Genomic DNA, 22,745 nt, shown 5'->3' on the forward strand with positions numbered 1-22,745 from the left:
AATATCTCGGTTCTCTCAAATACCGCAGACTCGATTTATTTTCCGAGGTTAAGACGTGATAGAGAGTTTTAACTTGTCATGAAAAAATAATAACGCTCCCTAATTCCAGCCCTCAATTTGCTGTAATAAGACTCCAGGTAATACGACTTTGTGGAAAGTTTTATAAAATTGCGGTCATAAGATCTTATTTTCGTTCGTAAGCTCTCCGTTTTGAGATATGTATCCAGAAATAATATAAAAAAATATTATTAGTACTTGTGATTACTTGTGATATAATATACTTGAAGACGGTAGAACCATTCGTGGTACAAGTCTGGAAGCACCACCACCACTCTTATCTCCAATATAAGATTTTTAATTATATAGTACTCCACATACACACACACGCACGCACGCACGCACGCACGCACGCACGCGCACACACACACACACACATATATATTTCATAATAATTATAGCATAGATAATTTGTGACTTGTTACAGTTTGTTTTTATTTCTTATAACTATAAATGATGTCTAGTTATAGAAGAGCGGAGCCGCCTAACACAGACATTTGTTTACTAGACGGCTCCAAACCACTTATTATGTAAACCAATTCATTGGTAAAGAAATAAATATTTTTGATTTTTTTTATCTTTTTGATACTGTTTTAAAGGGTCCCGGAAAAAAGACGTTTGAACTTAATCCTCAGGTGTAGCACCCTCAAATACTTTGTCTATCTGAGTTTGATTGTATAGACGTCCATAGGCGGCAGTTGTTACTGACAGGTGGACTGCCACTCGACTGCTATTTCTACAGGGTGGCGCGAAATTAATCCCCCTATTTTGTTTTTGAATAACTTTGGTACTGAATAAAAAAAGTGATTTTGAGTAATAGATCTTTACCAGGACCTGTGACTTTTTTTTGCCATTTAGAAAATATTATATCTGTCAAGTAACTTCCACCAGCGCTGATACAAATATGCGCCCGTTTCAAAATCACTTTTATTTATTCAGTACAAAAGTTATTCAACAAAAACAAAATAGGGTGATTAATTTTGTGCCACCCTATATAATATAAGGGAAATGTTACAATTAGTTGAAAACAATCAGTCTTGCTAAACAAAGAACTCATTTCATTCGATAGTTTGACGCTTTCTTGTTAATTCTCGAGTACTTACTAGGTAATGTTTACTAATTCAGTGTCAAGGTTCAGTACAAAGTAGATATTATGTATAATGGTTTGACTACGGCACTGTCACACCTATTTCGACATCATAAAAGCCTTATTTGAGCGTTCATGTACTGCTTTCAAAGGTATAGTAAGGACTTTATGTCTTTCCAATGTATTTTTCGGAAATATAACGGTGACTGTGATCTGTGATCAACGTCGTGACGTCGACTTTTAAATATAGCAAGAACGTTAGAGGTAAAGTTCTAAATAAATATAGTTTAAAAACTAAAAAACACGCTTTTATGATAACATCAACTAAAAAGTATAAAATAATGTTCAGTCTAGGAATCAATTAAGGAACAGTAAATAATATAATCGTGAAAAAAGCGTGGGGTGCTCCATTTATCAGTTTTCGAAAAGTGCCCCCACACTATTTCCACAATTATACTATTTACTGTTCCATAAATGATTCCTAGATTGAAAATTATTTTATACTTTTTTAGTTAGGACTATGGTACAAAATTATTAAAATCGTGTATTGTCATCGGTTTTTGATAGTTCTTCAAAATTTTGAATTAAACTGAAAGTTCAAAGTGGATAAACATCGGGTTCAAATATTCCGTTACGTAGTTACATACATACATACAACCCAAGCTAATAAAAGTGTGTTAAGAACGTAATATTTAAAGGTAGTTAGATATCTACGGGCGACAGAGACTATACGAAGTGTTATAAAATAGAGGTATGTCTGTTTATAGCTGATGTTTATTGTATTTTCCTAAAAAAAACTCTTAGACATACATTTCCTAAATGATCCACTATTCGATGGCCTACAATGAGTCAGTAACAAAATTTTGTGCTTGACCGATTTATAAATAAGCTTTCGACATAATAACAATCTAGCGTGTAGAACCGATTATTATTTTGTAGCATGCTACTCAAAAATAAACATGCGAACCACGAATCGTGGCCGTTACCGAAAATCAATATAGCTGACTTGTATGCAATAAAATGTATACGGTATAAAAACAAAGTTCTACGGGTAATAAAGTAGTTTACTGTGTGTATAAAAATAGTTTGTAACATGCCTAATCCCTTAACAACTTTGCTTAGCAATAAAATGTCCTAAAAGGAAAAAGTAGAACCCTTACCTACCTTACCTTAGTAGAGGAAGAAAGAAGTAGGAGTAGAGAGTTTGAAGGTGGTAGAACCCTTTGTGGTTCGACTCCGGCGGTACCAATGCCACACCTATTTCCACCTAATAACAGCTGTGCTAGGCGCTGCTGTGTTCCGGTTTGAAGGGTGTGGTAAGGGAGACAGACTTTTCCGAGGCGTTCCAGCTTGGTCCTCAGGGGTAGCGGCACATCTGTGGCCGACCTCAGATAGGAATATCTAATCCTATCTGGGGTTGATTACAGATGTCCATGGGCGGCAGTAGCCACTTACCATCAGGTGGCCTGCATGCTCGTCTGCTACTCTTAAATTATAAATAAAGTACTTTTCACATATGATCTCTTTTATTACTTCGTTTTACACTACAGTATGTTAATAATTGTCGCATAGATACTAACGCAATAATTTATTTTTATTATATAAGCATTGCTTGTATCGCATGGCAAAATGGTTGGCCAATATATTTGCCAATATGATGACGCATAGTTTTGAACTAGACTCCATGGCTGCACAGAAATTTTCACATCGTCAGTCTAAATATTTTCGATATAAAATTTTTAGGGTTCCGGCGAGTACAAATTTGATATCGTGAACGTTTGGATGTCTGACAAAACTGGTACAATTGTTTCCCAAATCATCCTCACCCATTACTCTCCCACTGCTGGGCACAGGTCTCCTCTCAGAATGAGAAAAAATTGGCCATAGTCCACCGCACTGGCCAACTCGTATTCTTAGACTTCACATACCTTTGAAAACTATTCTTTTTTTCTTCAGTATGCAGGTTTCCTCACGATGTTTTCCTTCACCTTTTTGAGCAAGTGATCATTAAAATCTTATAAGCACATAACTTTGAAACTGATATTAGAACTTCGGACACCTCGATCAAGAGACCGAGTTTCCTAACCACTAGGCTATCACTGCGTTTCCCAGATAAATCTGTACAAACAAAGAGATAGGGCTTTTATTCTGCCATGAGGGTCTTCGCCCGCACGCATGTCCAACTCGCAGGCCTGAATGGACTCAATGTATATGCTTATTACTAAATCACGAACAGAGTTTAATTTCATGTTATCTTTACTATTTTCTACATGAGGCAAAAAGTTTCTGAACAAATTTACATAAAAACGTCCTAAATTGTAAACATCTCTCGCAAGATTAACTAAAAATGTAAGGCTTTAATAAAGCTTAGCCTTTATTAAAGGTGTTTTTGTGGAGTTTTTGTCTGTTTAGTTTTAATGATGCCATAAACGGACCATTTCTCATTTCCATAAAATTCAATTGAATCAATTCTTTAAAGAAAAACGTGTTCCAAGTGACAGTGTTTTATCAAAAAATCGATTTTATTTTGGAAAATATTTAGCTCATCTTGTAAGCCTGCAGTTTGAATTTCACCATATAATTAAGTACGTAATAAAATCTGTTTCATATTAATTAAACATCATACCAACCTCGACATAATACCTAGAAACCTACTCGCTCGTTGGAATTAAATACTTTAAATAGCAGAAATATTCCAGCATTTCCTTCTAAAACTTCTAATATTACTTGCAATGAACACAAAACCATTTTCATATTTGCTGGGAATTTCTAACTCACTAGCGGAATGAAAAGAACGCACGCTTTCCATCCTGTACTCCTACATACCTAGACATATATTCGTCCATTTTACTATTTCTACTTTGGTCCATTTTATGCTATGGCCATTTACATTACATTGATAACTTGTCGAAGTCTGAAGAGTAATCTTTTACGCTTCTCTATTATTTATAAGTAGCTACCATTCTGTTGAATTCTCTGTCTTAAAGGCCTTCGACTATTTAACAAGTTTTACAATTTGGAAAAGTAATATAAACTTTTCACTGATTTGTATGCCGTACAGATTGTTTTTTTCGAAACGTTCCTTTCTCAGTAGTCAGATAGCAATAATGTTAATCATTTTATGATTCAATGAATATTATATATGAGACGTACGACGTAAGCTATTTTTTATAAATATAATAATAGGGGAAAAACAGCAGTTTACCATTGAGTATAGTCACAGGGTAAGAGAGAGGTGATATACTACAAAATGATACTACAAAATACCAGAAAAAGTAAACCGACATGTCGACACACGATGTCAAATAGTGACAATCAGAATTGTTGAAAATCCCGTAGGTTTAGTATTATGAGGACATTTAAATATATTCAGTCCTCGACCGACCAGATGCTTGAGAACATTGATTAATGACGAAATAATGGGCAAAGAACCTAAAAGTAAAGAGGGCTTAAAACAAGAAAATAAAGTAAAGGTAAAAAATAAAGATGAATTTTCAGACATTACATCTGAACGTAGTACTAGAAGAACCAACATTAAGGAAGAAGGCTTTTACAAATTCAAAAATATGATGGTAAGAAACGTCAAAGAGCAGTTACTGACTTACAAAGGAAAAGTAACTAAACGTCCAAAAAAACACACAAAATCTAAAAGCACCAAAAAACCTCATACATCAAGTGCTAAGAAGGAAAGCAAAATAAAGGAAAAAAGTAAGAAAGGGAAAGGTGACTAAGAAAGTGCAAATGTATTTTATCTTTATGTATGCATAATTTATAGTAAATAAATAATATAATTATGTAAAGTTTTAGTGTTTTATACAATGAAGCCAAATAGAGAATACCATTTAACTGAATTTTCTTTAGAAATCACGTATATTGTACAATCTTTATCTTTTTAATCAGATATGCAACCGTGTTTCTTTCTTTAAAGATTAACATAAGTGTGTAAGTAACTTAAGCTAATTTTCAAAATAATTCTTACGTAGCTCATACTCAGAAACACATTCTGAAATTCATATTGAATTAAATTGTCCACACATACTTTCTTGGACGCTACTATTGTCTATTGACTATTGTAAGTGTTTATCTGAAATTAATAGATACTCCTCGAAAACTAAATAAATAATTATATTATTGGAAAATATGGACACAAAAATTCCACTATAAATGCAAATTTGTTATATTCCCCCGATGACTAAATACAAAAATTCGTACAGAATCTTATTGAATTATCGAAACTATATTTTCTTTTCTAAAAGTAACCTGAAAGTATTCTAAAATAGCTGACACGATACACAGTAAAACGTGTAGCTCGACACTACGGTGACAGAGCATACGGTGCGAGTTTTATTAACTTTTACCTTTCCGCTATGCTCGGGTAAAAGAATAACTGATATGCTTCACGGGTCATTTGATTAAGATCTTAGTCGAACTGTGTTATATTCTCTTCGCAATATCTTGTGACAAATAATACATTTACCATAAAAAAAAATACTTTTTATATAATAATAATGAATTATGTTAACAGATAATTTTACCAGAACTTAAATATTTAATAATGGAGTGTTGCGAGTCTAATAGGAATGTGATAGAAATATAAAAGTCCTTGGTCCCATGTTTTATTCTTTTACCTTTCCTCTGTGCTCGGATAGAAGCATAAATGATATGGTTCGAATCGAAGTGTATTTATGCTTTTTCTTCAATGTCGAGTAAGGAATAAACTGACTCTAAAGTTAAATGTATCTACGAAGCAGCTTGTAAATCTGTATTTTATATCTTAAAACAAACTTTTTATAAATTTTATTGCCTTTCCGCTATGCTCGAGTAAAATAATATTCGATATGGGTCACCGGTTATTTCACTAAAATTTGATTGATGTGTTTTTATGTTTATCGACAATATAAAGAAGCGATTAAACAAAACCTGTAATGTATTCCATAATTTCTATTACAAAGACGAACAATTTTAGCCTTAAATTGGGGTCTAGAGTAAAGTATAATGGACAAGTTGAAAATGTGCTCGATAAATTCAAGCCGTTAGGCAGTATGACGTAATCCGACACGAAGCAGCACGGGGCACGGCGCCATGTTTTATTCTTTTACCTTTCCATTCCATTCTGGGGTAAAGGAATATTTCAAACGACACTCGGCTGATTCGTTTGTACTCCGTTCATGAAATGTTAATCGCGGTGTTTTTATTTGCTTTTACGGACAATTTTCTTCGGAACAATACCTTGCGAATTTTTTGTATGAAACATCTGCATTTTTATAACCGAGAATTTTATAACATCTGTTTCTAATATGTAGCTGTTGTATTTAGGTGGATGGGCTGACATACATGTGATCACTTTAATCATTAGTAGTAGCATCAGTCTGCACAAAGATATAATATGGAATTATCTTAACTGTAGGTATGGGAGATTCTAGTTCCCGGAGTAGAATAGGACTACGGTATCTCCTGCCTATCGTAAGAGGCGGCTAAAAGGGGGCTTCCGGGGTTGTGGGTGGCAAGAGTGGGAGCTCGAAACGCCCGTCAGCGACCCCGGGAAGGACGGCTGTATGTGTGGTCGCATACCGTTGTACATACCAGACGGTGTGGCGAGCGACAAGCTCGCCTGGGCGCAGCCCGACGGGGCTATGCGCTAACAGGACTCCGGTTGCGTTCCTTTGGAGATCCCGGAACCCCTCTACGCAACGCCGAGGACGGCCACCGGGGGGGTTTTAGTGCGGTAAAAGTCCCACATAACCCGGCGTCACTCCTATAACGTCGGGTACCTTTTGAAGGTTTCCCCCTCGTAAAAAAAAAGAAAGGTATGGGACATTCTATAAATATAGCTTACAGATTTGGACTATTTACCATAAGGAGGACTGCAAACTTGTTTACTGTTTCAATGGTATATTAAGGAGATAAAGAAGGTATATGTAATGTCGTTGAAATACAACGTTTATTTTTCAGCACATAAATAAAGCCTTCGGTTGTTAGCTATTTACGACTCCCAAGTCGAGTGAAGAAGTGAAAGAGTGAACGAAACAGTTGTATAAGCATCGTTGCTATTCATGCAACGAACACAAAAAAATATTATAACATATATGAAGGCAACGCACGTGGATAGCACTACCCGGAAAGTTTATTGAAAACCCCTGTCCGATTGTAATTTATGAGGATATACCTTTACGACTTATAATAACACGCCGTCCGAAATATACAATAGGGTCACTTGAACAAGCAACATAAAGTGCGGAAAGTTACAGTCGTGTAGGCACGAGAAATAAGATTTTTATAAATGTTTTTACGTTTGCTTTTTTTAACGTGGAAATTTAATAACAGTAATAAAGCATCGTGAAAAGGAGAAAAGAATTTTCTAAAGAATATTGCCCTAAATACAAAATATTGATTTTTAATTTACATGTTACCATACACAATGTTGGTGTTTAATTTAAATGTAAACATATAGAACTACTAAATCTTAAACTGACATATTTTGACACAACAGGCATTTTAAGTTTTGTAAAATAAACTGATTAATCAATCAGTATTTTAAAGATAACAAGTCTGTATATAAAACAAATTCTCAACAATTACGAATACATTTAAATAATTAAATAGAACTTATCGTGGTCGGAGTGCGGATTACTATCTACGGATCTAAAGCGATGTAACGCTGCTGTATTTTGGTGTAATCCATGTGGTTTGACTCCAAAGGCACCACCATAGCACGTACTTCTGCCTCAAAATAGCTGTATTTGAAGAGGTTGGTAAAGTACAGAGGTATTTTGTTGCAACCCAATCCTCAGGGGAAGCAACATATAGAATTTAATTTCATCTGGTGTTGATTATAGATGTAAAAGTGTCCATAGGCGAAAGTAGCCACTTGCTATCAAGCGGACTGCATGCTTATTTACCATTTACAATCACACAAAAATATATCACATGTCATATAAAATATACCTACTACATAATTCTTAAATCTGTGTGCTCGAAACTAAAGTTGAATGCCCTCGTGTTCGAATCGCGTGCACCCGGTGATTTTCATATTATTATCCACAAGTAATGTAATTAAAACACACCTTGGGGTATCAAACATGGCTCTAAGAACTTTCTCGGTGTAAATGTACGTAATTAACAATAAAATAACTTATTAAGTATATACATAATTATAGTTTAAGTGCGGTGCGTAAACATATTGTTAGTGTTTTGTGTCGTGTTATGGTATATTTTTTTTATAATATAGGAGTAGCAGACGAGCATGCAGTCCTAAACAACTACTGCCACCTATGGACATCTGTAATCAACCCCAGATAGAATTAGATATTCCTCTAGATAGAATAGATAGAATTAGATATCTGAGGTCGGCCAACGATAGATAGGATTGGTATTAGGCAAAAATAGGTGTGACGGTGGTGCCGCCGGAGTCTAACCACAAAGGGTTCTACCACCATTAAACCTAAAAAAGAAACTCGAATTAGACATAGACTAGATAGGTTAATCTACCAATAGTACTTGTCAACGGTTTCTCCGCCTCCGCAGTTTCGCCGTGACCATGATCCATGCAATTCGAATTCGGCAATAAAGAAATTAAAACCAAGTATCGTAAGTACGATATTTTTAATCTATAACTATCTACATTTATATTAAGTACACTTTCAATTCAATCTCAATTCTCTTTTATATGGAACTTGCCGGAGCCCTCATTGATTACGCTCATACCAGTCATACCTTTAATTAAATGAGGTTCGGATCCACGATCTCAGGATTTTTATCTCATGTTCCGTTAATAGCAATAAAATCTGATCCGTTCAGTAGATTAATTAGACGACAATTCATTTGTGTACGTTATTATTAATAATCGATCTATTTATATAGATATTATATGAATCTCTATAATCTGGTAAATAAATTAATTGAAGTGATATCCAATTTTTTCCTACCTCAGATTGAATTTTGACAATTTCCGCCTGTAAATTTTGCCTTTGATAAGCAAAAAATTGGATAGATTAATTATTAATAGAGACTTTTACTTATTTTAAGGTCATACTTAATACAGTTTGTGTTACAAAGTTGACTAACAACAAGTTGACTAACAGCTGAAAGTATTTGCGTGTTTCCAAGATGATCTAAAACTCCAAGTAGATATTATTGAGCAAAACTGATAGATCCATTAAAAATAAAAATAGGGAAGAATTCAGGAACTAATATAATAATTTCGAAGATAATACTCAGATGGTATTACAGTATCAGAAGTTCGCGACACCTCGAACAATACAGGTGTATCCAATTTAACTTTTCACAATGGTTTCCGCAGTGCGACACGGTAATCCGTTCACCCTTATTTGAGGGTCCATTCCCTTGCTTGCGCACGATCTGACGTCACCGACCTTTGCCAACCTTAATGACTCTTATTCAACAATAATAACAGAAAATGAAGACATTTACTCGTATGTTTGTTTATATAAAATTCCAGTCAGCGTGTATAGTTGAATCTCTTTCTCCTAAACAACTTGAAATAATCTGGATTGTTCTTAGCAACAGTTGAACGCGATAGATGGCGCTGATATCAAGTTTTTTTCGGACTAATTGTGATTAATTTATTTTTTGTCACAATATATTTCTTATATACAAATTCCACAATATATTTTCAATCTTCCAGGTACTTTATTTTTAATATTACATTTTTTTATAATTTAATAGTGGTTTAGTTGCTCATACCCCAGTCTAGTATTACTATACACGTGTTAAAGCATAATAATATTGAAACGTTATAATATTAATAGCTGAATTTAACAAATTCCTACTAATTGGAAAATCTATTTTCCATTCACAGGTTACTCCATAACATTGTTATATAGAATCAGCAGTGCTATTGTAAAAAATGTTCAATGAATGCTTTTGTGCTTTTTTGTGAATAAAAATAAATATCAAATGGTGGTTCGTATTTCGTCACGTTTTTCTGTGTACCTGGCTTTTACAGGTCAGTGAACTGAATGAAATTATTTAAAGGGTTTTGTAGTATTGTGGTGTATATGGTACTGTCCTACTCATATTTTCCTAGGTGGTATTTTCTGAAATTATTAAGTGTATATTTACAATTATTTAAATTTACCCCTGATTTAATTACCTTATGATTGTTTTCAAAAGAAAACTTATTGGATTAAATAGAGACATAATCAGATGACGATGATGATGATAGTTACTATAAATTCTTAAAAGTAAGAAACCAGAAAATTAGCAACATTTTTGACATTACATACACTTATATCAGAAAGCAATTTAATTAACAATGTGTTAAAAGCTAAACTGTATTTCCTTGTAACATTTCTACGTAGTGGAGTGTTAGATTCTTTTAAAACACTTCTTTGTAAGGCTTTAAAAGTGGCGTAGAAATAAATACAAAAGATTCTGCAGCCTTAGTGAAATGCTAGAGAATTCTCGCGAAGATAGGAACTTTGTCGAAACATTTTAGTAAATTAAAGCAGTCATCTTCTTTCTATTGATATTACTCTCATTTGAAGCATTCATGCATAGTAATGAACATTTTCAATTAAGTAATTAGATGATAATTTCTTTTTTAAAAATATTGTCGACAATGTTTCGTTTTTATTGACTTTTGTCTACATAAAATATTCTAGACAACTAGAGAAATAAATGAACGATTAAGTTACTAGAATAATTCGTTTGATATCTACTCCTTCAGAAGTATTCTGAGCTATGGAAATCAACCCTAACAAAACCTCAATAACAAAAAAACTGTCAATTTTCTAAACAAATAATAATAATAATAAACATTTATTTCAGACAATATAAACAAAGATACAAAAGTATAATTGAATACAGAGGTCCATATCATATATACCTTACAGACTAACATATATACTAATATAAACTTATAACTAAATCACGTATTTGCGGCGACGTGAGACGCGGGTCTGGTGACTTCCGGGGGTGCTCTCCTTCCGCGGTACTTCCGGAACACAACTCCCTTCGGCCACAGGTCTTCTTTTAGGAAGGTCGCTATATGCTCGGTTGGGACGCGTACAACAAATGAACTAAAGTTCACTGCGTTACGCGCCTCCACCACCACCTCTCGACCACCAGTCGGTACTTGGTTTTAATAGCCAAGTACTCCGTTATGTCAGACGGCTTCGTGTTGTGATGGAGTCGTGAGACATAGACGTGCGTCACGGGAACGGCAGGACGCAGGAGATGGTTCGTTCCTGTCGGTGCTGTGCCGCATTGGTTACAACAAGGAGGCTTCCTCTTCTTACGCTCGACTTTAATAAAGCCATCCTTGTCTGCCACATGGTTGGACACTGCACTGCGAGGGGGCTCGATGCGGGGTTTCCCGCTTTCCCTCTCTGGCCTCGTTGTCTTCCGCTTCCCGGGTAGCTGGCGGGAGGCAGCTGCAGCGTAGTCACGTTGAGGCGTGGACATGACGACGCACGGCGACACCTCGGCGGGGGGAGGTGCGGGGCGGGGGACGCACGTGTCACCACATGCGGGCGCAGCGGTCGGCGTCGTGTCGAGTTTCGCAGACTCGAAACTTGCTGACGAGGTGTTACATGCCCCACGACGCGTGTTGATGTTATTCACCTCTGGCGACCTACTTACTGCCGTATTAAGTATTAAGATTTCTTGCAAACATTAAACAACAATTTGAAAACCACATATTATCGCTCCAACAATTTTATTGGTATGGAAGCCAAATGGAAATCAAAATGGAATCGGTCAAAACATTTACATTAACCAACAACAATAAATCTTTGCAGTCAATATTTATACAAAAATATACTTGTGTTATGACGTCATAGTAGATTATTTTCATAGGAATTGAAATTTAATAAAATGGTAACTACTATATTATATAATGTTGAAAGTAGTTACGTTTAGAATTTATTTTCGCTGCAGACTGCAGTCTGCTGACACACTTTGTCGGGCTGATAAGGAACGTAAGCGTTCATTCAAATTCAACGAAGTATGAATCAAAATCTTTTGAAAGAGGAGACGCTTTCTAACAGGAGATGCGGCACATTCTAGTTTAAAGTGAAATACTTAGTTATAAGTTTTGTGGGATTTTTACCGCACTAAAACCCCCCCGGTGGCCGTCCTCATCGCTTGTTGGAGAACTCCGGGATCTCCGACGGAACACAACCGGAGTCCTCCAAGCGCGATGCCCCGATCGGGCGTTGCCCTGGGAGAGCAGTATTCGCTCCTCCCAAACCCTCTGGTGTTCACGACGGTATGCGACCACACATACCGCCGTCCTTCCCGAGGTCGCTGACTGGACGGTTCGAGCTCCCACTCTTGCCGCCCGCCCCCCCGGAAGCCCCGTTTTAGTCGCCTCTTACGACAGGCAGGGGATACCGTAACCCTATTCTGCTCCCGGTACTACAGGATCAAGTAGTCAAATACCTAAGTGATAAAAAAAGACTTGACAGGCTAAACTTGAACACTTCGTAAAAGTATGTCTCCCTGAGCACACCCTTCAAACCATAATACATTAGGACTTATCACTGCTGTTATTAGGCAGAAATTGGTGGAACGGTGGTGCGGCCGGATTCGAACTACAAAGGGTTCCACCAACTTCAAAAGGTACATCTTTGTGCTTTTTTATCAAAATACAAATTTATAGCAAGATAGCTACTCGTATTAATACAGGAATACGGTCATACCGAGATGTATTTTGTTTCTTGTTATTTAGGTAGGGCCTTCCGAACACATATGTACACAGTACAGGAAAAAGGTTCACGTTATATTCAACACACGATCTCTTATGATCACCGCGTGGCCCGCAAATAAACAGAGCCGAAACCACGTTCTGCAGACATTCAATGCTGTTGTTTTCTTTAGGAGAAACTTTATTTATAAATTATATCCTTGTATGTATTTTGATTTCAGTCTTGGTGAAGTTTTGGTACCTTTATTTACCTACATAATGCCAATTTCGTATGTCTGTTCAATTTATGTACTTCATACATATTGACTTCCTTTTTTTTAAATAGAAATGTGATTCGTTTGAAGTTCATGATAATAATCACGAAATTTACATTAAATAATCTCAAATATTACTTGAGGGACTGTGAGATTTTTTTATAATATATGAGTAATATAGGAGTAGCAGATGAGCAGGCAGTCCACCAGATGGTAAGTGGATATCGCCTTTGGTCTTCTATACCATATCCAAGTCAATCCAGTACTTTCCAACATAAATTTTGTTTGCATTTTACAAAGAATCAAGAATCGGAAAGCAAGTTTATCATTGTTCAAAGTTTAAGTTAATAAAAAAGAAATTTAAAATAAGAACAAACAGAAAATTCATTTATTCACAATTCGAATAAGAAGCACATTTATAATATACATTTATCCTCATAATCATAAAGGCACTACGTACAGATACGAAATCTTCGTACGCTCGGAAGTTTCACATCGTTTATCATCCAGCTTGTCTCTGTTAGGATTTAGATCTGGGTTGTGCTTAACATTTTATCCGATACTACGGTATTGTGATTTGATATTACTGTAGATATTTTGGCGACAGCTTTACAGAACGCGATAGTAAAAGTAGAACATGATACGGATCGGCAGAAATGTAGTTTGAGTAGTTCAGTGACACACATTTCTATAATGATTTGTTACCTAGTATATACCTTTAATATCTATGTAGGTGCGTTGTACATGTAGGAAAGTATGAAGTGTATAAAAAGGTATTATCTCTGGTCTATTCAAAAGTTGGCGTTATTCAACTACCTCAACACGCTTTGAATTTCACACTATTTATATTACAACTTCCATGTGTCTTTTCGTCGTTTCTATCCCTAAAAACTAATATGAAATGCCTCAAGTAAGAATCTATTCTTTACTATCTCCTTCGAATAACAATATAGCAAACCTCGACACTGCTATTATAAGACAGAAATGGATGTGTTGCCTCCGGAGTTGAACCCTGAAGGTAAGGGAGACAGACTTTTCCGAGGCGTTCCAGCTTATTCCTCAGGGGTAGCGGCGCATTTGTGGCTGACCTCAGGTAGGAATATCTAATCCTATCTGGGGATTACAGATGTCCATGGGCGGCAGTAGCCTTACCATCAGGTGGACTGCATGCTCGTCTGCTACTCTTATATTACAATAAAAGCCCTGAAGGTTCCACCACCTTTAAATGCTTATATTTTCTACAGCAACATGGGTGAACCGCTGCAGCGAAGACCTGGAGTGCCTGGATCTGGAAGAGGAGCAACCGCTGGCGCAGCTGAGCTCGGTCCAGAGCGACAAGATGACGCTCTTCTTCACAGAAATGCTAGACCACGACCGCGATGACGTCATCTGTGACCAGAACTTTGATGGGTTTTTTGAAGTAATTTTGCATTTTTTTTATTTAATTTAAGAAATAAACAAGTGTCGATTAGAGAAATATTTTTCGAGTTTAAGTTAACAAAGCCATCTTAACGCTTTCCTTAATTATATTTAATTATTAATAGAAAGAAATTAAAAACATTATTTAATAGATTGTCATTATTTTTTAACATATATTAGTTATTTTACTATTATAATTGTGTAATACTAAAAAGAGCTAAAACCACAGCACTTATACAAACAAAATAATGTACCTACAACGGGTTGCGAATGTGTAATTAGGGAATAATGTTTCTCATCAAATTCGTCCAAATTAGCAAATACACTACAAAAAAATTATCTCTCTGATAGAAATAACAAACAATATTACCTACCGTAAATTCTTAATTTGAAAATGATTGAATTTAATAAATTTCTCGTTTATCCAAGCGAGAAATAGAGACGCTTTTGTGAAGTTAAAATGTCTCTCACTTTTCGTAATATAGCAAAATTTCCTTAAAGGCAAATGCCGTCAATTTAATAACAGTTGAGAATAATTACAGAATTATGGCGGTCCACTTTGCTTTGCGATATTGCGATGCAAGCGGCGCCGTAAGAAATGAGAACAATTAAATTTAATTCTCGTTGTAATTTACAGAAGCTAGCGCACTTCGCGGACTGGTCTGCCAACTCGTCCGAGTTCCACATCTTACTGGAGGTGAAGAGAGAATTCATAGAACATTTCATCAACCCATTGCCTGCCAAGTGAGTAAAATCTAGCTACGGCGCGAATGGACAACTGCCACGAATTCATTATCATAAACGTACGAATTAACTTCTACTTGCGAAAGTTCAGAAAAGTAAATATTCACGTTTGTTATTAAATAAATTCTCTTCATTTTCATGATACAATTATTTCTCCGTTGATTATTTTTAAAGAAAATGTAATACAAACGCTGACTGTATTCTAAGAAGTTGCCTTTGCCTTTGTTAATTAAAATAGTGTAATTTTCATTCTCAAACAAAAGACAAAAAAATCCTGCCGATTTGAATAACCTTTGTACAAATAACCACTGGCAAACAATTCTCCCGTCCTTTTCGTAATTATACCTATTTATTATTCTGCAAAAGAGACAGACTATCAAACACATCAGAATGTATTTTTAACGTGGGACGAAGTTACGCGCACAGATGTAAGTATGTAACACATATTTATTATTTATTTGTAAAATTTCGCCTACTAGTGGCGTACATAAGAAAAAAATATTTTATTACGCGAAAAAAGTAAGTACTTGTTACATGTGTACATGCTTACAAGTACACAAAAGAACCTTTTTTCATATACATAAGTATAAGGTCACAGAACACCGGCTATGAATATTCTATTGTAACAAATTATCATAATTCTTCAGAATTACGGTCCGCTTTTCCAAATTAACACTAATAAAGGAAGCTCCAAGATCCTTATTAAGTAGACGGTCTTTATCTCTGCACTTAATTTATTCTGTGGTTTATTTTAATTCAGCGGAATTAGGGATGGCACTTCGTGAATCTTGTCGTAACTCTCAAATTTAAACGCATGGGCGTTCGTGCCGTTCCCTTAATGTGAAAAGGAAATTTAAAATTGGTTTAGACAATTCTGTAGTGCAATTGTACCTCAATCATAGATAAGTAAAGATTACGCACTCCTAACAAGAAAATGTACCCAGTTTTGAGAATTGAAATAGTTGCGTAAAAAAGTTTTGCCACGTCTCCTTGCTAAAAGGTCCCTAAAATATTTGAAATAAATATTTATTTATTATGTAAATTACGCAGTATTAGTTATTTATTCGGAAATTTTCTCTAAAAATGTTTTTATTTGTCAAGAATTCAAAAAAAGAACTTACTAATAAGCCGTTTGTGGCTTCATTCAATTTCAAGGCGGCGAAGTATATTTACTAATCTATGACCTCAATAGCGTATTTTGTAAGATTCATCACACTGGATTAGGAGTGTGTTTTAGACTACTACGAAGAATTCTCAAAATTGTAGATCTCACGATGTTTGAATGTGAGACACGCGTGCGGATGTAATCTCGCTCAATGCAAAAAGTTCCCTTAGTGATAGTTTCAAGATAGTTTTTGTACCCAACAACGAAGCGTAATATTTTTCAATCATATATATCATATCATAGGTTACTTGTTTTATTTTTTGGCTCTGCAGCTCATAAGGCTTGACGTGTGCTAACGTACAAGGTTTCGTTGGATTATCTAAATTGAGTGTTATTATAGGCTGTATTTTATCCCATTTCAGTAAATTATTTTTATGCAGTCATATTTTTTGTTTTATACAAATTAATAACTAATTATGTTTCAGAGAGGGTCTAAAAAATGTACTGAGAAATATCTAAGTACTTATTTTAGTGGTATCATATATTCTATAACATTATTTACATACCCATAAGGCTGAGTCGATAAGCTAGTCAAATGCGGAACACTATGAATAACTTAGTATAGGTAGCTACTATGTTGCTACTATGGAGTATTAGTCTTTGAAGGCACAGGTAGACTTCCGATTGATGTGACTTGCGGCTTGGGTTGATTGCCTATATTGCATGGTTGGTGCTTCATACTGGATACATTGTATGGGAATATATACAGTCAGGGTTAGAAATAGCCTAGAATACATACATATATAGGTATAGTACACAATTCCATAATGTATAGTTCTCGCCAAACTGCTAGTCCGCTCTGAAGTTGTTGCGAACCGGTGTAGTCATAATTTGCTATGGCGACGCGTTTCATTTCTATATTCAGAGCGGACTAGCAGTTGTACGCAGACTACAGCTACTTACAATAGATACTTATTTTCTAAGTCTAGTCTTATTATAACTTTGTCTGTCAGAAACCACATATACTTATCGAAAATGTTTAAAACCTATATTATATTCCTTTCTTATTAAATAAGGACTCCTTAATGGTACAATAATGGATTTATGGGAATATCTCTTTAATTTTCAATTCACAGATATGCAGAACTCCCCTACTACAGAAGGGTGTGTGGTCCCGAAGCCGGTGGTATCCCTGGGCGAACGACACTAGAAGGATGGCTAGCAAGATGGGCACTACATCTGAGCGAGATGAAGAAATTCACAGACCTCCCGCTCTATTTGCAGTACCTTTGCAAGATTCTTTTCCACGTGGTAGATAGGACTAGTAAGTACTGACATAGTTTTATTAAGGGTGGTATTTCTTTGTTGGAGTAGGATATTATATTTTATTAAGTGACGTATGTTGAATAGAATCTACATATATGAGGCTGCTAGATCCAAAGTGGCCTAATTGCATTTTAATGATTTTGACCTATCTGTATTTTCGTAATTTAAAAATGTTGTATATTCCGCGTAAAATTGCTAGTCCGCTCTGAACATAGAAATGAATCGCGTCGCCATAGTAAATTATATGACTACACCTCCTCCCAACAACTTCAGAGCGGACTATACACTTTTACTTTTCTCCATATTGTAAAGCGTTTTTTGTAGTTAGACTACTCTGGTTCTAACAGCCTCATATAGAGTTGGTTATAGATGTCGAATGCGGTGTGCCTGATGGTTGAAACTCAGTCTGTCAATGGGGTGATTCGAGGCTAGAATCACAGGATTTGATTTTTCAAAAATATATACCCATAAGATATATTATTAAAACGATGAATGAACATCGTGAGCACACCTACACGCCTGAGACTTCTTTAAAAAATCTCAAAGGTTTGTGAAGCCTATGTTGACGTCGATAGATTGAATTGATAACTCATCGACAAGTAAGCTGCTGTTTGTTTGTAAAGTAATGTTAAGGAGAAATTTAGTAACCTTTAAACTGTTATCTTAACTAACAACTTTTTTCATATTGGCATTAATTCCAAGATCAATATATTCAAATAAACTCCACAATTAACTTTGATAAACATGAAGCTTATTTTAATCGGAGGATTTAATAAGGTTCCTCTGACTGATTGTAAAACCATTTGTCACCAAAACACTTAAGATGGATTACGCCGATCACAAAGTGCCTACATAGGAACGCTGTTATACGTGAATACGTGATGCAGGAGTAATCGCGACAAATCCGGTCGACGACCTTCAAATCCAGTTTATACCAGATTTATCCAGTTACACAAAAGCCAAGCTAAGCTCCTACAATGAGGATAAGATCGCAATTTTTAAAGATTGTGATTATCAATGGGTATCTAATATTTGTGGTACCATGGTACGAGTACGTTGTCATTTCTCATAGTAATGTTGTTAATACTTAGATTAGTATAGATATCTCACCGCCTTGTAATCGAAGGAAGCCACAAATGGCTGACACATACGTAAAATGGATGACTGTTTTTTTATTACTTCTCCAACTGTCATTGTGTAATTTACGCGTAATGCCGACATGTGCAGCTAAGTGGTGCAAAAACAACACGAAATCGAAAAAAAAAATACTTCTCCGCACTTTTTTTTTCTTATTGTTTTATTCGTAAATGCTCTAAAAACTACATTTTTTTAATATTCAAACATGAAAATAGATGACAGTGACAATTTCAATTGTCAAAACTGGTTACATCATAGATATATTCTACGTCAGTAGGATAATATATCTATGGGTTACATTTTCTTGTTAGGAGTGAGTAATCTTTACTAATCTACGTTAATACCCACGTCATAAGTAATGTGTTGTAAAAGCAACTATGTTTTTGAAGACAAACGAGCATTCAATACAACCACCTTAACCGTAAGGGTAACCAACTTCATATAGAAACAGGGGTTCCATCTGGAGATTATCACAAATACGTAGCCACTCCTAAATTATATGATGATCGCCACATTACCTTCACCGTCATTCCCATCATATGTACATTTATTTGTAATAGACTTGAATTGAATACAACGTGCCTAATATATAAAACCATGATCTAGATCGTGTGTACAGAAGACCAAAATTCATACCACTAAGTTTATAATAACGGATTGAACAGTTAGGTACACTAGCTACATTTAGGTAGTACAAAATAAAGTTGCCAAAAGAAAATATTTGCGCTAGGAAAAGCTCTTTATAAATCGATGAAGGGTCAAATCCCAGTAAACATTAAAACTATGAGTGCTCTCTGACCTTCGATAGTATCTTCATACATTGCTAATGCGGGTCAGTCTACGATATTGAGAGAATTGGTAACATTAGATACTTGAATGCCCTTTTAGGTAATAAACTCTTTTTAAATTTAAGGTAAAAAAAACTTAAAGAAAGTTAATAATATACATCGTTTTGAAGTCGGAAGTCGGAAAGTAGGAACGGGGATTAAGTTAGAGAAGTATTGAAAATTCTGTTATAAAACTTAATTATTCATTTAATATCTGACTACCCCACAAAATGAAATTTACTTGACTTTCTTATTGATTTGAATTCTCCATTCAAATTCAATCAATTTAACGTTGAATCAAAATCTCTATATTCAAGAACTCATATAGCAGTGGTATTAAATAGTCAATAACAATGTTTTGATATTGATTATAATAAAGAAAATGTTACTACGTCCATTGTTATTTAAATTTGTATCATATGTAACATTAACAAAGTAAGACAAAGTCGTAAAGCAAAATCATTGCTAGAGGCTCAGGTGTGCGTAAACTTTGCAATATACACAGTACTAAAACATAAAACATATTAAAAAAGATCAGGAATTAACATATACATTTAACGAAGTAATTGCAGAATTATATGAAAACGAAATCCTTGAAATGAAAACAGTAACATAAATAATCAAAACTCAATCTATATTGGATCAGTAGTTTATTAGAAAATCGCGGACATACAACTTTATTTACATACATACATAACGTCAAATACAGAACTTAAGAATAATAATAATAATAATAATTTAATTATTTATTTATAGTTACAAAGACTCATTTACATTTGATACTTAAAAAAATTAAATGTAGAAAACTGCAATGAGAAATATAACTACAGTCAATTCTATTGCTTATCTTTAAAGTCGGTTAAAAAGAAAATAGTTAACTTTTTTCTTTATAGATTTATTTTCTATGTCAACATTAAAGAATTATTGAATTTAAATCATCTCATTTATTTTCATGCGAATGATCATAGAAGATTATAATTTCTGAAATAGGTATTAGATTTTAATTCGAAAAAATGTTATAAAATTCTTTTATTTTCAGCTCTCTCCAACTATATTTAGATTTTCTAAATTACAGTATAACCTTAAGTTTAAATACGTATTTACATAGGTAAAGGTAAAGGTATAAAATCTTAGCATACTTTATTCCACTTTCGAAATTACTTCTTAATGAAAACCAGGTTTCTGCGGCGGCACAGACGTAGCATTACAAGTTAGTTTAGGTTTTGCGGTTACGTCTGAAATATTCATGCGAGCTCTGTATTTCGATCCGTTGATAGAAAAATATTTAAGAAAAAAATCTTTAATTAATTAAGGAGATAATGATATATTACTACACTCCTATTAATTATTAACTCTAATAAAACTAATTATTATCTATCAATTTTGATTCTGTTGTTAATCCTTACTAAAACACATTAGCTTTTAAAAGAAGCGTTCCATATTTTCTTTTCTAAACTGGAGTTCAACTTTAAGTGTAAATCATAGATAAGTATAGATATCTCACCGCCTTGTAATTGAAGGAAGCCATTAAATGGCTTAAACGGCTGACAATTCTGTCAGCCATTTGTCAGCTTTACTAATATTCATGCGAGCTCTGAATTTAGATCTGTTGATAGAAGAACCTTTAAGAAAATCTGTAATTAAATATCAAGTTAATGAAACTGTTATATCTACACTACTGGAAAAAATTAAGGGATCAAAAAAAATTCCAAATTTTTCGGTAGTTTTCAACAGGCCGTAACTTTGAGAGAAATGGTCGTACAGGAAATAAAAAAAAAGGAAATTGTAGCTCCAAGTGTCTAGTTTTTGGATTAGAACTTCAAAATTATGTAGCCTCCGCGGTTTCTGAGTAATCGTAGAAAAACCAGCAACAAAAAAAATTTCAAAATTTTTTTAGTTTTTTTTTGGTCTACGGGCATGGAAAAATTTTTTTTAGCTTAACCACCATAAGGATCGGATACTTTGTTCATTTAGCTTTAATTTCTTTTTTTAAACACCCTGATACGTCCACTCCTCGCTGAGATATCGGTCTTCAAATGGAAAAGGATCTTTTTGTCTTTGATTATATCGATATCTCAGCAACCAATGATCGTACACAAAGTTAAAGATGGCTTTAAAGAACTTGAATAAATTCCCCTTAACGACTGTCCATTGCTTTTTCGGAGTTTTTTTTTCTTTTCTTTTTGAAAATTTAAGCACTTTCTGGAACAAAAATGTGGAAAAAGCTCGGAAAAACAATTTTTTTACTCATTTTTAAAAATTATGAGCTTTTCAGAGCAAAAAACATGATCCTTTAATTTTTTCAAAAATTCGATCAAGTGAAACAAAAAAACGGCTGGCTGGATTAATTTGATTCTTTGTAAGGTTTTTGTGGACATATTGAACTGTAAAAGGCACACTTAACATTAGTGGTTTCCTCAATATTTACGATCCAGCGCTTGATTTTCCAAAAAACCACCAAAAGCCCTTTTTTGTTGCATTTTCAAATTCATGTGACAGAAAGAAAAAAATTTTTTTCGAAAAAACAATGGACAGTCGTTAAGGGGAATTTATTCAAGTTCTTGAAAGTTATCTTTAACTTTCTGTACGATCATTGGTTGCTGAGATATCGATAATCAAAGACAAAAAGATCCTTTTCCATTTGAAGACCGATATCTCAGCGAGGAGTGGACGTATCAGGGTGTTTAAAAAAAGAAATTAAAGCTAAATGAACAAAGTATCCGATCCTTATAGTGGTTAAGCTAAAAAAAAATTTTCCATGCCCGTAGACCAAAAAAAAAACTAAAAAAATTTTGATTTTTTTTTTGTTGCTGGTTTTTCTACGATTACTCAGAAACCGCGGAGGCTACAAAATTTTGAAGTTCTAATCCAAAAACTAGACACTTGGAGCTACAATTTCCTTTTTTTTAATTTCCTGTACGACCATTTCTCTCAAAGTTACGACCTGTTGAAAACTACCGAAAAATTTGGATTTTTTTTTGATCCCTTATTTTTTTCCAGTAGTATATTTACTTTTGTATTGTATTTTCTCTTCGAAATGTTATTTTATAGGTAGGTACAGTTGACATACCTATACCATTTTAAAATGATTTAGGTAGGTACTACCAATTGATAATAAGTC

General features: G+C 34.4%; 1 protein-coding gene across 1 annotated transcript in view; it reads left to right on the top strand.

Annotated features, from left to right (window-relative positions):
• LOC140745400 (uncharacterized) overlaps positions 1 to 22,745 on the top strand; it is a 115,644-nt gene that overhangs the window by 85,523 nt on the left and 7,376 nt on the right. The window contains exons 4-6 of the mRNA XM_073077238.1: positions 14,311 to 14,486; positions 15,123 to 15,229; positions 17,471 to 17,658. Coding sequence (XP_072933339.1) covers positions 14,311 to 14,486; positions 15,123 to 15,229; positions 17,471 to 17,658 — 471 coding nt within the window. The remainder of the gene's footprint in view (positions 1 to 14,310; positions 14,487 to 15,122; positions 15,230 to 17,470; positions 17,659 to 22,745) is intronic.

Source organism: Epargyreus clarus, unplaced genomic scaffold, assembly GCF_041222505.1.
Source record: "Epargyreus clarus isolate Ecla_fem2 unplaced genomic scaffold, WU_Ecla_fem_2.2 ptg000010l, whole genome shotgun sequence".
In the NCBI taxonomy this organism is placed as follows: domain Eukaryota; kingdom Metazoa; phylum Arthropoda; class Insecta; order Lepidoptera; family Hesperiidae; genus Epargyreus; species Epargyreus clarus.